The sequence below is a fragment of the Schistocerca americana genome, chromosome 10 (genome assembly GCF_021461395.2).
Source record: "Schistocerca americana isolate TAMUIC-IGC-003095 chromosome 10, iqSchAmer2.1, whole genome shotgun sequence".
Taxonomy (NCBI): domain Eukaryota; kingdom Metazoa; phylum Arthropoda; class Insecta; order Orthoptera; family Acrididae; genus Schistocerca; species Schistocerca americana.
Window position 1 is genome coordinate 134901824 of NC_060128.1, and position 14303 is coordinate 134916126.

At 44.0% G+C, this 14303-nt stretch overlaps 1 protein-coding gene across 1 annotated transcript in view; it reads right to left on the reverse strand.

The window, feature by feature from the left end:
• The window catches only part of LOC124552297 (slit homolog 1 protein-like), a 65859-nt gene extending 54629 nt beyond the window's left edge, over positions 1–11230 (reverse strand). The window contains exons 1-3 of the mRNA XM_047126573.1: positions 11141–11230; positions 10706–11097; positions 6553–6742 (exon numbers count right to left, since the gene is read on the reverse strand). Of these exons, the coding sequence (XP_046982529.1) occupies positions 6553–6742; positions 10706–11097; positions 11141–11230 (672 nt within the window). The remainder of the gene's footprint in view (positions 1–6552; positions 6743–10705; positions 11098–11140) is intronic.
• Positions 11231–14303: the final 3073 nt, after the last annotated feature.

A 14303-nucleotide genomic window follows, 5' to 3' on the forward strand; every position in this document is an offset into this window, starting at 1 on the left:
GTCTATGTGCCTGTGGTTCTGTCAGTGTGATCATGTGATGTATCTGACCCCAGGAATGTGTCAATAAAGTTTCCCCTTCCTGGGACAATGAATTCACGGTGTTCTTATTTCAATTTCCAGGAGTGTAGATTCTGCGCCACTCCGCGAACCCTGCCATCAGCTCTTACCGACTAAAATCGTGACTCATCTGATCAGGCCACTGTTTTCCAGTCATCTGGAATCCTACCGATATGGTCGCGAGTTCAAGAGAGGCGCTGCAGGCAATGTCGTGCTGTTAGCGAAAGCGCTCGCATCAGTTGTCTGTTGCCATACCAGATTAACGCCAAATTTCGCCTCACTCTACATCTATATCTACATCTACATGGATACTTTGCAAATCACATTTAAGTGCCTGGCAGAGGGTTCATCGAACCACCTTCACAATTCTCTTTTAATCCAATCTCGTATAGCGCAAGAAAAGGATGAACACCTATATCTTTCCGTGCGAGCTCTGGTTTCCCTTGTTTTATCGTGTTGATCGTTCCGTCCTATGTAGGTCGGTGTCAACAAAGTATTTTCGCATTCGGAGGAGAAAGTTGGTGATTGGAATTTCGTGAGAAGATTCCATCGCAACGAAAAACGCCTTTCTTCTAATGATGTCCAGGCCAAACCTTGTATCATTTCTGTGACACTCTTTCCCATATTTCGCGATAATACAAAACGTGCTGCCTTTCTTTGAACTTTTTCGATGTACTCCGTCAGTTCTACCTGGTAAGGATCTCACACCGCGCAGCAGTATTCTAAAAGAGGACGGACAAAGGTAGTGTAGGCAGTCTCCTTAGTAGGTCTCTTACATTTTCTTAGTGTCCTGCCAATAAAACGCAGCCTTTGGTTAGCCTTCCCCACAACATTTTCTATGTGTTCTTTCCAATTTCAGTTGTTCGTAGTTGTAATACCTAGGTATTTAGTTGAATCTACGGCTTTTAGATCAGACTTATTTATCGTGTAACCGAAGTTTAACGAGTTCCTTTTAATACTCATGTGGATGACCTCACACTTTATTTAGAGTCAACTGGCACTTTTCGCACCATTCAGATATCTTTTCTAAATAGTTTTGCAGTTTGTTTTGGTTTTCTGATGACTTTATTAGTCGATAAACGACAGCCTCATCTGCAAACAACCGAAGACGGCTGCTCAGATTGTCTCCCAAATCATTTATATAGATATGGAAGAGCAAAGGACTACCTTGGGGAATCCACTTCTGTTTGACTCGATGACTTTCCGTCAATTACTACGAACTGTGACCTCTCTGACAGGAAATCGTAAATCCAGTCATATAACTGAGACGATATTCCATAAGCGCGCAGTTTTACTACGAGCCGCTTGTGTTGTACAGTGTCAAAAGCATTCCGGAAATCCAGAAATACGTAATCGATCTGAAATGCCTTGTCAATAGCACTCAGCACTTCATGCGAATAAAGAGCTAGTTGCGTTTCGCAGGAACGAAGTTTTCTAAGCCCATGTTGACTGTGTGTCAATAAACCGTTTCCTTCGAGGTAATGTTCGAACACAATATATGTTCTAAAATCCTGCTGCACAACGACGTTAACGACATCGGCCTGTAATTTAGTGGATTACTCGTACTACCTTTCTTGAATATTGGTGTGACCTGTGCAACTTTCCAGTCTTTGGGTACGGATCTTTCGTCGAGCGAACGGTTGTATATGATTGTTAAGTATGGAGCTAATGCATCAGCATACTCCGAAAGGAACCTAATTGGTATACAGTCTGGACCAGAAAACTTGCTTTTATTAAGTGATTTGAGCTGCTTTACTCCGAGGATATTTACTTATACGTTACTCATGTTGGCAGCTGTCCTTAGGGATACGTTCCTAGTGTATCCCACACTGATTTCTGCCGTTACTTCGGGCAGCGTTGCGTGTCTGTTAGCACTGACAACTGTACGCAAACACTGCTGCTCTCGTCGTTAAGTGAAAGCCGTCGGCCAGAGCGTTGTATGTGGTGAGAGGTAAAACCTGAAATTTGGTGTTCCCAGCACACTCTTGACACCATCAGGACAACGAAGTATCAGTACACACTGGAAAACGTTCGTGTAGTAATTTTCTACCGACATGGAGAAATATACGAAAAACAAAAATAAAAGTAATATACGTATTTCGAACACGGGGCACAAAAATTAAGAAGTCGCGACGTTGAAATCCTTTTTCCCATTTTGGTCGTCGTTGTTCTCGTCATTTGATCTGGGCGCTCGTCACATGACGCCCACTTTAAGTTCATCATTGAATACTGTGACGCCCACCTCAAGTTCATCATTGAATACTTACCCAGATTTTTTTATTACTCAGACCGAATACGCTGACCTACTGCGACGGTATCCATTGTGCCACCATTTCTTCTGACGACAAAAAATGGTTCAAATGGCTCTGAGCACTATGGGACCTAACATCTGAGGTCACCAGTCGCCTAGAACTTAGAACTACTTAAACCTAACTAACCTAAGGACATCGCACACATTCATGCCCGAGGCAGGATTCGAACCAGCGACTGTAGCAGTCGCGCGGCTCCGGACTGAGCGCCTAGAACCACCTTCTGACGACATTGCGCGGTAAAAGACACATAAAGTACCTCGAAAACTTTGACGTCGTTGCCTCAGAAACGGTCGAGTATCTGCAGATAAGCCGAGACAAGTGTTCGTTTATTGTGACCCCTCTTCCACTGAGCGAAGTTTTTTGGGAAATCTGGTTATGGCACTTGTTGTATTCTTACAGTCAGTGGAAGAGTAGAAATGGTTATTTTGGTATTCAGCGAGAGTGGCTGCACTATTAATATTGAGAAAGCGCAGTTTTATAATTTGAAAGCATTTTGACAAGCACATGTTTCTCTGTCTATGCTTCTCAGTGATCCAAGGTAAAGTGTAACTGCTTTCCTTTTTCTTACAGCTTGGCTCCTATCTAGTGGCAATGTGACTGAACAGATTTCCTGATGGACCATGTAGCCAAGGACTGTGCAACGTCGTGGTGGCTCCATAATGGTTCAAATGGCTCTGAGCACTATGGGACTCAACTGCTGAGGTCATTAGTCCCCTAGAACTTAGAACTAGTTAAACCTAACTAACCTAAGGACATCACACACATCCATGCCCGAGGCAGGATTCGAACCTGCGACCGTAGCGGTCTCGCGGTTCCAGACTGCAGCGCCAGAACCGCGCGGCCACTTCGGCCGGCGGCTCCATAATGGTGTGGGCTGCGTTTACAAGGATTGGACAGGGTTCTCTGGAATCGGTTGTGTTCGACTATTTGGACGTGAAATATGTCATCCCGGCTGAGACACAAAGTTGAAATATGGTATCCCGGCTGAGACACAAAGTTGAAATATGCTCACTATTTTTTATTTACTTAAATTTGGCATATTTCGTGACAGTTCCTTTTCCGTTAGATGTTTACAAGGCGATATTGGTCTTGGCTTCAGTTGTCTAGTGGAAGTATGATTCCACAATGCATCTTTGTCGGGTGCAGAAATGACCTGGTTCAATGTGTTTGCCTCATTTTTGGTGCTTCAAATACCATTTCTTCGAATGTAGTTTCTTCTTAAAGTTTATATAAAAAAAATAGTAACGTAATTCAAAATTATTTATGACGGCGACCAGGACACTGTTCTACCGTCAACACGCACCAAGAGTTAACTGCCGACTGACTATAGTCAAAGACGACTCCAGCGTCAAAGACATTTTACACAACACACAAGCTTCCACTTGTAATCAGCCTCTTTGCTATTCTTCGATACATTTACTAATAGTAATCAATATGCTTTCACTCTCAAAAATATAAGTAGATTAACATATAATAAGGCAAATTATAATAAAAAAAATTCTGACAAAAAATATAAAAAAACATTTACAATTTGGTATCGACAAATCCGGTAGAAAATAACACATCTCCCAGATCCATTACAGAGGGAATCTGCAGCCATGCATGTACTTCTTATTCGCAAACAACGATGGAATTTATGTGGATGGAAATGCACCATGTCACCGGGCCACTGTTGTTTGCGTTTTGTATGAAGAACATTCTGGACAATTCCAGATCGCCCGAGATGAATTCCATCGAACATTTTTGGGACATAATCTAGAGGTCTACTCGTGCACAAAATCCTGCACCGGCAACACTTTCGCAATTATACATGGCTATAGAGGCAGCATTTGCTCACTATTTGTGCAGGGGATTTCCGATGCGTTACTGCACTACACTGGGCAAAATGAGCCTGAGGTATATGGTGACTTTTGTCACCTCACTCTATAAATACTGGTGTCTGTCGAACTGTGTTTTGATTCAGCCACATGTTCATCACTGATACTGATCTCCCCATTTAACAGGCACTATACAAGTCTCATCAGCATGTATTCGGATATTCTGCATGCATGTACTGTATTTGCCAGTCGACAGAGCAGAGATATATGAATGCATTCCACATGTGAAGGAAATGTAGTATCAACGTCACCTACTCTGTCTACAGCCTTCTGTATCTCGTAAACTAAAAGAGCAACATGAGATTTACTGAGTCAGCGCTTTTGGTGTTCATGATGATTCCTCAATAGAAGTTTGGCCTTATAAAAGTCAGCATACACGAGCCCAATGTAGGTTCCATAAGCAATAAATTGATGCCGAAGATACAGTCAGGCCCATAATGTTTTGTATAATACTTACCACACCTCTTTCAGATTTAAAAAAATTTTTAACATTGATGTTTTGTTGTTCAGTGGCATACGGCGAGCCTACGCAACAACACTAGTATCTTCCTTCCCAGAGTGCTTTTATTAACAACACATCTTTTTGTTATTCAAAATGTTTCATAAGAATTTAGTCTACATCCTATCAACCAAAGAAATTTATATTATAGGAGCATAAATGCTACTTATGATTTCACAGAGCTACACATCTACAAGACATAATTTTAAGACACCAGCTTCGAAACTGTAGATCTGTATTTTTCCGAATGTTTCCGTAATTTCAGATCCGAAAATTTCTACGCATTTCTATATTGAATTTTGCTCTCACAAAAGGCTATAAAAACTCATCTAGTGTCGCATTTTATTCTTCTCAGCTGTAATTATCTATAACATGTGATTCAGAGGTCGGACAGATCTGCTATTGCATGAGAATGACGTTTAGTAGTAATCAGAGAGACATGGTGCTATAGCATTTGAAATACTTTCATGTAATTATGAAACCACATTTAAACTGCAGTGTGATGGCTTCATCTAACACAAAATTCCATGTATGAGTATCACAAAACCTGCTAGACTCAAAGTTTTGTTCTGAGAAGGATTCTGACAGTGGTTTACGTCTCATGAATCCATGAAGAACCATTGTGAGTCTAATTTACATGCATCCCTCCCTGTCGTTCACCTTTGAAGACCACTGCGCAGTTTCTGAACCTATGGCTTACACACCATCATTAGCTGGAGGTAGTTATCGATGGATTATTATATCTTGTTACACACATCAGTGTGGATGTTACATTTCTTCATCGGAAGATGGTGCATTGTATCTTCCTGCGAGCAAACGTCAGCATTGTAAATTTGTGTTGTGTTTCAAGAAACAAATATGACGTCTACCCAGAGTCTTAATTATGGAAAAAGCAAAGTGTGAATAGGCATTTGAACCTTGCAATACAGTAATTATGTGTCATTAATTCTCCACTCTCAGCCATCAACAATAGAGGTAATGTATAGATAAAAATATGTCAGAAATTATTTGTATGCTCTAAAATGTTGGAAGAGAACGTTCTGCAAGACCACACAACATCAGTATCTGTGTAATCATATTTTGACATTTGTTATACAGAATGCCAAAGGAAATCATAAGCGACAATACTAAAAGTAATAATGCTTGCTGATGACGGCAACAGCCATAATTTATTACAATACAATCTTAGGTTTCTCGCTGCATCAACTCACAGTGACTTTGGAAGAAGTATTACCTCATTCCATTTACTCGAAAAAACTTCACCAACAGATGGAAGGAGACTATGTGCTTTCCAAACCGTCACTGGCTCATTGCAGACTAACGTAGTGAGATACTTCACATCGTTTAATTCCACCGACATGCTATGAAAAACCTTTATTTGCGTACCCGATTTACGGCTGATGCCAACAAAAAATTCTAGCAATTATATTCTGGTATTGGCTCAATGATGTACTTATAAAGATAAAATTGCAAGACTGAAACTCTGTAGTAATTTCTCTGGTGTCCAAATTTACTATACCTTGTCACAAAAATACCCCTAGGGAAACCTGCAGAAATGGTGTATGCTGAGCAAATCCTCTGCAAGCAGCGTTCAGTAGGTGTGGGAAGTTTGCTGACACCATTTCTTAAGATATGCTATATATCTGTAAAAACTGTAGCTTCCTCCTTGTCTAAATGATGTGTGATCTGCTGGTGGTCACTACCTGGATGTTACCCTGGTCTGACTGGACAGTGTAGCTTCCTCTCGTGAGACATCTACCCCAACACCCTACAGGACACGGCCCTTGAGGCAGTGACCGGGAACAACCTGGTGTATGTCCCTGCCAGCTTGTGGCCCGGGCCCTGAGCAGCGTGGCACCACATCACCGATGTCGATGTGTCGTGATGCTATCCAGGCAGACATCATGGTGACGTCACAGCTGCTGCAGTTCCACGGGTTTCGTCCCAACAGCAGACGGTTCAGTGATGGTGTCCCGGAAAACAGCTCAGCTGGGAGGCTGTGGATAAGACACAAACCTTGTAGTTTCTACTAGAATTGGACAAGTTCATAAATTGCTCATTGCCTCCTACTCTGTATTGTGGTTTCAGATGAACAGGAAGAGCTTGAGAGTCAGTATCAAGTCTCTGTTCAGTGGGAAATGTGTAGACCTAATAAACTCATAGCTAACAACATCAAAATTGTCTACCAATTAGCAGGATAACTACTTTAGAATTGATGATGGGGATTAAGCTTGCTGACATGGCCTACACAAGAAATTGTTGGGGGAGTTATCCTCAATTACGAATGCTCACTCCAGCAAACAACCTACAGATATTGGTTTTTCCTAGGTACAAGGGGTGCAAATCTTAGTTTTTGCGACATCAAATGTGCTGAATTGTTTTTAAGTCAGCCTATCTTGGGATAATCATGATTTTGCCTGTAGTGTTTTCTTAATCCATGCTAGTAAAACTCAGGAGTGTGTGTTTTGTATTTTCATTTCAATAGGACTGTTTTTCTGAAAGGAAAATGTACAGAATCAGTTCTCTCATAGCCAAATGATAAGCAAACTTCAATAGTGCAGTAAGGTCACTTTTCTTGGAATGATAGTGGGTGTGACACATCATCTTATGAGTTCGTCCAGTCACTGAAATTCTCAGGGAGCCATGCTTGATCCTGTCTCTTCACTGCAACAAATAAATCTCAGAGATTGGTCTAAGCTTGGTTCAAGGAGCGCTAATCTCATTCGTTTGCCTTCTTTTTTTTTTTTTTTTTTTTTGTAAGTCATCAGTCTGTCGACTGATCTGGTATTTCTGCCAGTCTTTCCCTGTCTGTTGCTTGTCTTTTCATTCCCCAGGGAGTTGGACAGTTTTGTGGGAGTTCGACGAATCCAGTCTTTTAGTTGCCCAATCAGAGGCTGGCCAGTTGTCCAATTTCCCCGCCCCCCACAACCCTGTCAAAGTAGGTCTGCCCTGACACATTAGCCTTTGTGTGGACCATTTTATAGCAGTGGGGTTTAGTGTCCAGGTTTTTAAGCTCCATTGCAATAACACTACCTGCTAGCATCACCTGCTACCTACCACTCCACGCTCTGTCCTTTTCCGTTCCATTTTGACATGGTGAAAGCTGCCACAGGACTGGGTAACGATAGGGTGTGCCCACACACAGTCAGATATGTCGGCAATCCTATAAGCAGGGGGAGGGGACGAGGGAGGGTTTGACCGACTAGCCGGTCTGTGAATGGGTGGCTTTTTCTGTGCCTAGCTCTTGGCCTCACTGTAGAAAGAGGATGTACCGCCTTTGCAGTTTCTAGAGAAAGCATAATAATTTTGCCTTTTCTGTATGGGCATCAGATGGGAGGATGCTGTGGAGCCTTCTGACCAGAGTGAGAACGTCAGTTGGTTTTGCTCGAAAAGTTAGCTCTATCCAATCGAACCAGTCGCCCCCGCCACCCTGCTTGCGGCGAAGCAATCAAGGTGAGACTGCTCCAGGCCATTACCAAACTCCTGCATGTTAACGTGTGTTTTGTACACCAAGAGTAGGAAGATTCAGCTGCTTTCCCCTTTATTTTCGTGAAATAAGCGATATTCTTGTTCATCGCGTTGGCAACAGCACAGAGTCGACCCTTTCATGTAGAGGTTCTTAAACCTGAGAGGCTGAGGACGCAGGACGAAAATTCGAGGCTATTCATCTCGTCGCTCCTGTGTTGTGTTGATGGTCACATGATTTGCTGACAAGGGGAAATGCAGTAGCGTCACCCACATTCTGAACACTACTGAAGTTACTTCTTGTGGGAAGCAGCTTGAGATGCCAATTTGATAATAGTTTGCGTTTCGGTCTTATTAACCTTGAAATCTTGAGCTACCTATATAAGGGACATTTGTTGCGTTTTATCGACGCGTTCTTCCTTATAGCCTGATGTCTCCACATTGTATTAGATACATATAGCATACATTCGATCAATCTTTTGGAGAACTTTTCCCTCTGTCAACTTATTGTGGGTTGTCTCCTTCATATAGAGAAAATAAAAATCTGTTATACTCAGACTTGACTGTTAAACAACTATTCCATGCCAGAACGAGATGTTCACTCTGCAGCGGAGTGTGCGCTGATATGAAACTTCCTGGCAGATTAAAACTGTGTGCTGGACCGAGGCTCGAACTCAGGACCTTTGCCTTTCTCGGGCGAAGTACTCTACCGACTGAGCTACCTAAGCACGACTCAAGACCTGTCCTCACAGTTTCAGTTATGCTTCTACCTCGTCTCCTACTGTGAAGCTGTTCTCAGTCGTGCTTGGGTAACTCATTTGGTAGAGCACTTGATCGCGAAAGGGAAAGGTCCCGAGTTCGAGCCTCGTTCCAGCACACAGTTTTAATCTGCTATGAAGTTTCAACTATCCCATGGTTGAGAGACCAACAAATAACAAATATTAGCTGTTGTATGCCTAATTTTCTTGCTCCCACTGTGATGATGATTCCATTGTGCACACACTGACCAAATCAAACGATCAGTAACTTTTTTCCAGACAAGATAAGGAGCACTACAGTCACTCGTATGATCATAATTTTATTTAATAACCACTGGGAGTTGTTTAGATTCCCCCTTGAACTACCTTGAACTATAACTTCGCTTTGTGTTGTTCATCATACACTGAAGTGCCAAAGAAGCTGGTATTGGCATGCGTATTCAGAGATATGTAAACAGGCAGAATACGGTGCTGTGGTCGGAAACGCCTATAAAAAACAATAAGTGTCTGACGCAGTTGTGAGATCGGTTACTGTTGCTACAATGACAGGTTATCAAAATTTAAGTGAGTTTGAAGGTGTTGTTACAGTCGGCGCACGAGCGATGGGACACAGCATCTCCAAGGTAGCGATGAAGTGGGAATTTTGCAGTACGACTATTTTACGAGTGTACCGTGAATATCGGGAACCTGGTAAAACATCAGCTCTTCGACATCGCTGCTGCCGGAAAACCTGCAGGAACGGGACCAACGACGACTGAAGAGAATCGTTCAACGTGACAGAAGTGCAACATTTCCGGAAATTGCTCCACGTTTCAATGTTGGGCCATCAACAAGAGTCAGCGTGCAAACAATTCAACGAAACATCTTCGACACGGGCTTTTGGAGGTGAAGGCCCACTCGTGTACCCTTGATGATTACACGACCCGAAGCTTTACACCTCGTCTGGGCTCATCAACACCGACAATGATGACTGGAAACAACTTGCCTGGTCGGACGAGTCTCTTTTCAATAAGTATCGAGCGCATGGACGTGTTCGGGTATGGAGACAACCTCATGAATCCATCGACCCTGTATGTCCACAGGCGGCTGTTCAAGCTGGTGGACGATCTGTGATGCAGTGGGACGTGTGCACTTGAAGTGATATGGGACCCCTGATACGTCTAGGTACGATTCTGACAGGTGACACATACGTAAGCGTCCTGTCTGATCACCTGCATCAATTTGTCCATTGTACATTCCGACGGACTTGGGCAATCCCATGAGGACAATGCGACACCCCTCACGTCCACAACTGCTACAGAGTGCTTCCTGGAACACTGTTCTGAGTTTAAACACTTCTGCTGGCCACCAAACCCTCGAGACAAGAACATTATTGAGCATGTCTGGGATGCCTTCCAAGAAGCTGTTCAGAAGAACTCTCCATCCCCTCTTAATCTTACGGATTTATGGGCAGCGCAGCAGGATTCATGGTATCAGTTCCCTCTAGCACTAATGTCGAGTCTATGCCACGTCGTGTTGTGGCACTTCTGCGTCCTCACGGGGCACCTACATGATATATTTGGTAGGTGTACCAGTTTCTTTGGCTCTTCATTGTATTTGGGCTACTTATTTTGGCTAACGACCTTGTACATTTGACTTAATATGCAATGTCATATCACGACTCAGTTCAAGAACCCACTGCACTCTCGCGTACACAGACAAAGTGTAAATTTCAAAGTAATAAAAAGTAACTGGTACCTCCTAAGACTGTTATTTTCGAGCGAGACAGTCTGGAGCTCGGTGTTGTTGGCGAAGAGTCGCCCGGGCAGACTCTTGAGCCGGTTGTGGTCCACGAAGAAGAATGCCAGCTGGGGGCAGCCGCCCAGCACTACCTCTGGCACTTCCTGGAGGAGGTTCCCCGACATCACCAGCTGCAGCAGGGCGGTGGTCGGGCTGAAGACATCGGCGGGCAGTGAGGCCAGCCGGTTGTCCGACAGGTAGAGGTAGCGCAGGCTCTGCAGCCCGGCGAACACGTCTGCAGGGAGGGTGTAGAGGGCGTTCCCACTGAGCTCCAGCGTAGTCAGCTGGGGGGTGTGCCGGAACAGCTCTGGCTCCAGGGACTCCAGTCTGTTGGAGCGCAGGCTCAATACCTGGGGCAGAAGGACCGTACAGTCCAAATTCAACTCGACTTACTCTCAGGCCCACAATACATTGGTGATTCTCGTTTCTGGGTGTTTGGAGCGGTGGCTCATCTTTTAGGTAATTAGCTACAACTACATACATACTCCGCAAGCCACCTGATGGTGTGTGGCGGAGGGTACTTTGAGTACCTCTATTGGTTTTCCTTTCTGTTCCAGTCTTGTATTGTTCGTGGAAAGAAGGATTGTCGGTATGCCTCTGTGTGGGCTCTAATCTCTCTGATTTTATCCTCATGGTGTCTTCGCGAGATATACGTGGGAGGGAGCAATATACTGCTTGACTCCTCGGTGAAGGTATGTTCTCGAAACTTCAACAAATGCCCGTACCGAGCTACTGAGCGTCTTCCACTGAAGTTTATCTATCATCTCCGTAACGCTTTCGCGATTACTGAATGACCCTGTAACGAAGAGCGCTGCTCTCCGTTGGATCTTCACTATCTCTTCTATCAACTCTATCTGGTACGGATCCCACACTGGTGAGCAATATTCAAGCAGTGGGCGAACAAGTGTACTGTAACCTACTCCCTTTGTTTTCGGATTGCGTTTCAAATGGTTCAAATGGCTCTGAGCACTATGGGACTTAACTTCTGAGGTCATCAGTCCCCTAGAACTTAGAAGTACTTAAACCTAACTAACCTAAGGACATCACACACATCCATGCCCGAGGAAGTGTTCGAACCTGCGACTTTAGCGATCGCGCGGTTCCAGATTGTAGCCCCTAGAACCGCTCGGCCACCCCGGCCGGCTCGGATTGCATTTCCTTAGGATTCTTCCAATGAATCTCAGTCTCGCATCTGCTTTACCGACGATCAACTTTATATGATCATTCCATTTTAAATCACTCCTAATGCCTACTCCCAGATAACTTATGGAATTAACTGCTTCCAGCTGCTCACCTGCTATATTGTAGCTAAATGATAAAGGATCTTTCTTTCTATGTATTCGCAGCACATTACACTTGTCTGCATTCAGATCCAATTGAAATTCCCTGCACCATGCGTCAATTCGTTGCAGATCCTCCTGCATTTCAGTACAATTTTCCATCATCCGCAAATAGCCTCAGTGAACTTCTGATGTTATCCACAAGGTTATCCATTGTTTTAAATCACCATATCTCTGACTGGTTTGATGCAACGAGCCACAATTCTACCACATCCACATCAACATACGTACTCTGCAAGCCAAGGTGTGGTGCGTGGCAGAGGGTACCCTATGCCACTACCAGTTATTTTCCTGTCATATCCCACCTGGTAACAGAGCGAGGGAAAAGCGACTGTCTATATGCCTCAGTACGTCCTAATCTTCTCGAAAAGAATATCGTTTTCCCTCCAGGGATTCCCATTTGAGTTGCCTAGGCACCTCCATAATACTTGCATGTTGTTCGAAACTACTGGCAAGAAATCTACCACCCCGCCTCTCAATTACCTCTCGATGTCGTCTTTTAATCCAAACTGGTGCGGGTCCCAAACACTCGGACAGTACTGAACACTGGATTGCATTAGTGTTCTGTATGCGGTCTCCTTTAAAGATGAACCACACTTTCCTAAAATTCCCCCAAGAAACAAAATGTCGGCAATTCGCCTTTCCTGCTACAGTCCTCATATGCTCATTCGATTTCATATTCCTCTGTAACGTCAAGCCCAGTTGTTTAATGGACGTGACTGTGTCAACCAGCACACTACTAGCACTCTGTTCGAACATTTTTGCTTTATTTTTGCTGTTCATCTGCATTAACTTACATTTTGCCACATTTAGAGATCGTTGCCATTGATCACAGCAACTGGAAATTGTGTGAAGTCGTCTTGTATTTTCCTGTAGTCACTCAACTTTGAGACCTTACCGTACACCACGACATCATCAATAATTTCTGTCCACGCTGTACGCCTGATCATTTACGCTTAGAGAGAACAACAGCGCTCTTATCACACTTTCCTGGGGCACTCCTGACGATACCCTGATCTCTGATGAACACTAGCTGTCGAGGACAACATACTGGGTTCTTTTATTTAAGAAGTCTTCCAGCCACTCACATATCTGGAAACTTATTTCGCATTCTCGGACCTTTCTAACAGTCGGTCAGGTGCTTTCCGGAAATCTAGATATATGAAATCCGCCTGTTGCCCTTCATTTATTGTTCGCAGGATCCCAAGTGAAAAAAGTGTAAGCTGAGTTTTGCACAAGCGTTTCATTCTAAAAGCGTCCTGGTTTGTAGAGAGAAGCTTTTGCCTCTCAAGGTAATTTACACTACTGGCCATTAAAATTGCTACACCAAGAAGAAATGCAAAAGATAAACGGGTAATCATTGGACAAATATATTATACTAGAACTGACATGTGATTACACATTCACGCAATTTGGGTGCATAGATCCTGCAAAATCAGTACCCAGAACAACCACTTCTGGTCGTAATAACGGCCTTGATACGCCTGGGCATTGAGTCAAACAGAGCTTGGGTGGCGTGTACAGGTACAGCTGCTCATGCAGCTTCAACACGATACCACAGTTCATTAAGAGTAGTGACTGGTATATTGTGACGAGCCAGTTGCTGGGCCGCCATTGACCACACGTTTTCAATTGGTGAGAGATCTGGAGAATGTGCTGGCCAGGGCAGCAGTCGTTCATTTTCTGTATCCAGAAAGGCCCGTACAGGACCTAGAACATGCGGTCGTGCATTATCCTGCTGAAATGTAGAGTTTCGCAGTGATCGAATGAAGGGTCGTAACACATCTGAAAGGTAACGTCCACTATCAAAGTGACGTCAATGCGAACAAGAGGTGACCGACACGTGTAACCAATGGCACCCCATACCATCACGCGGGGTCACACGCCACTATGGCGATAAACAATACACGATTCCAATGTGCGTTCACCGTGATGTCGCCAAACATGTGTGCGACCATCATGATGCTGTAAACAGTACTTGTATTCATCCGAAAAAATGACGTTCTGCCATTCGCGCACCCAGGTTCGCCGTTGAGTGCACCATCGCAGGCGCTCCTGTCTGTGATGTAGCGTCAAGGGTAACCGCAGCCGTGGTCTCCGAGCTGATAGTCCATGCTGCTGCAAACGTCGTCGAACTGTTCGTGCAGTTGGTTGTCTTGCAAACGTCCCCATCTGTTGACTCAGGGATCGAGACGTGGTTGCATGATCCGTTACAG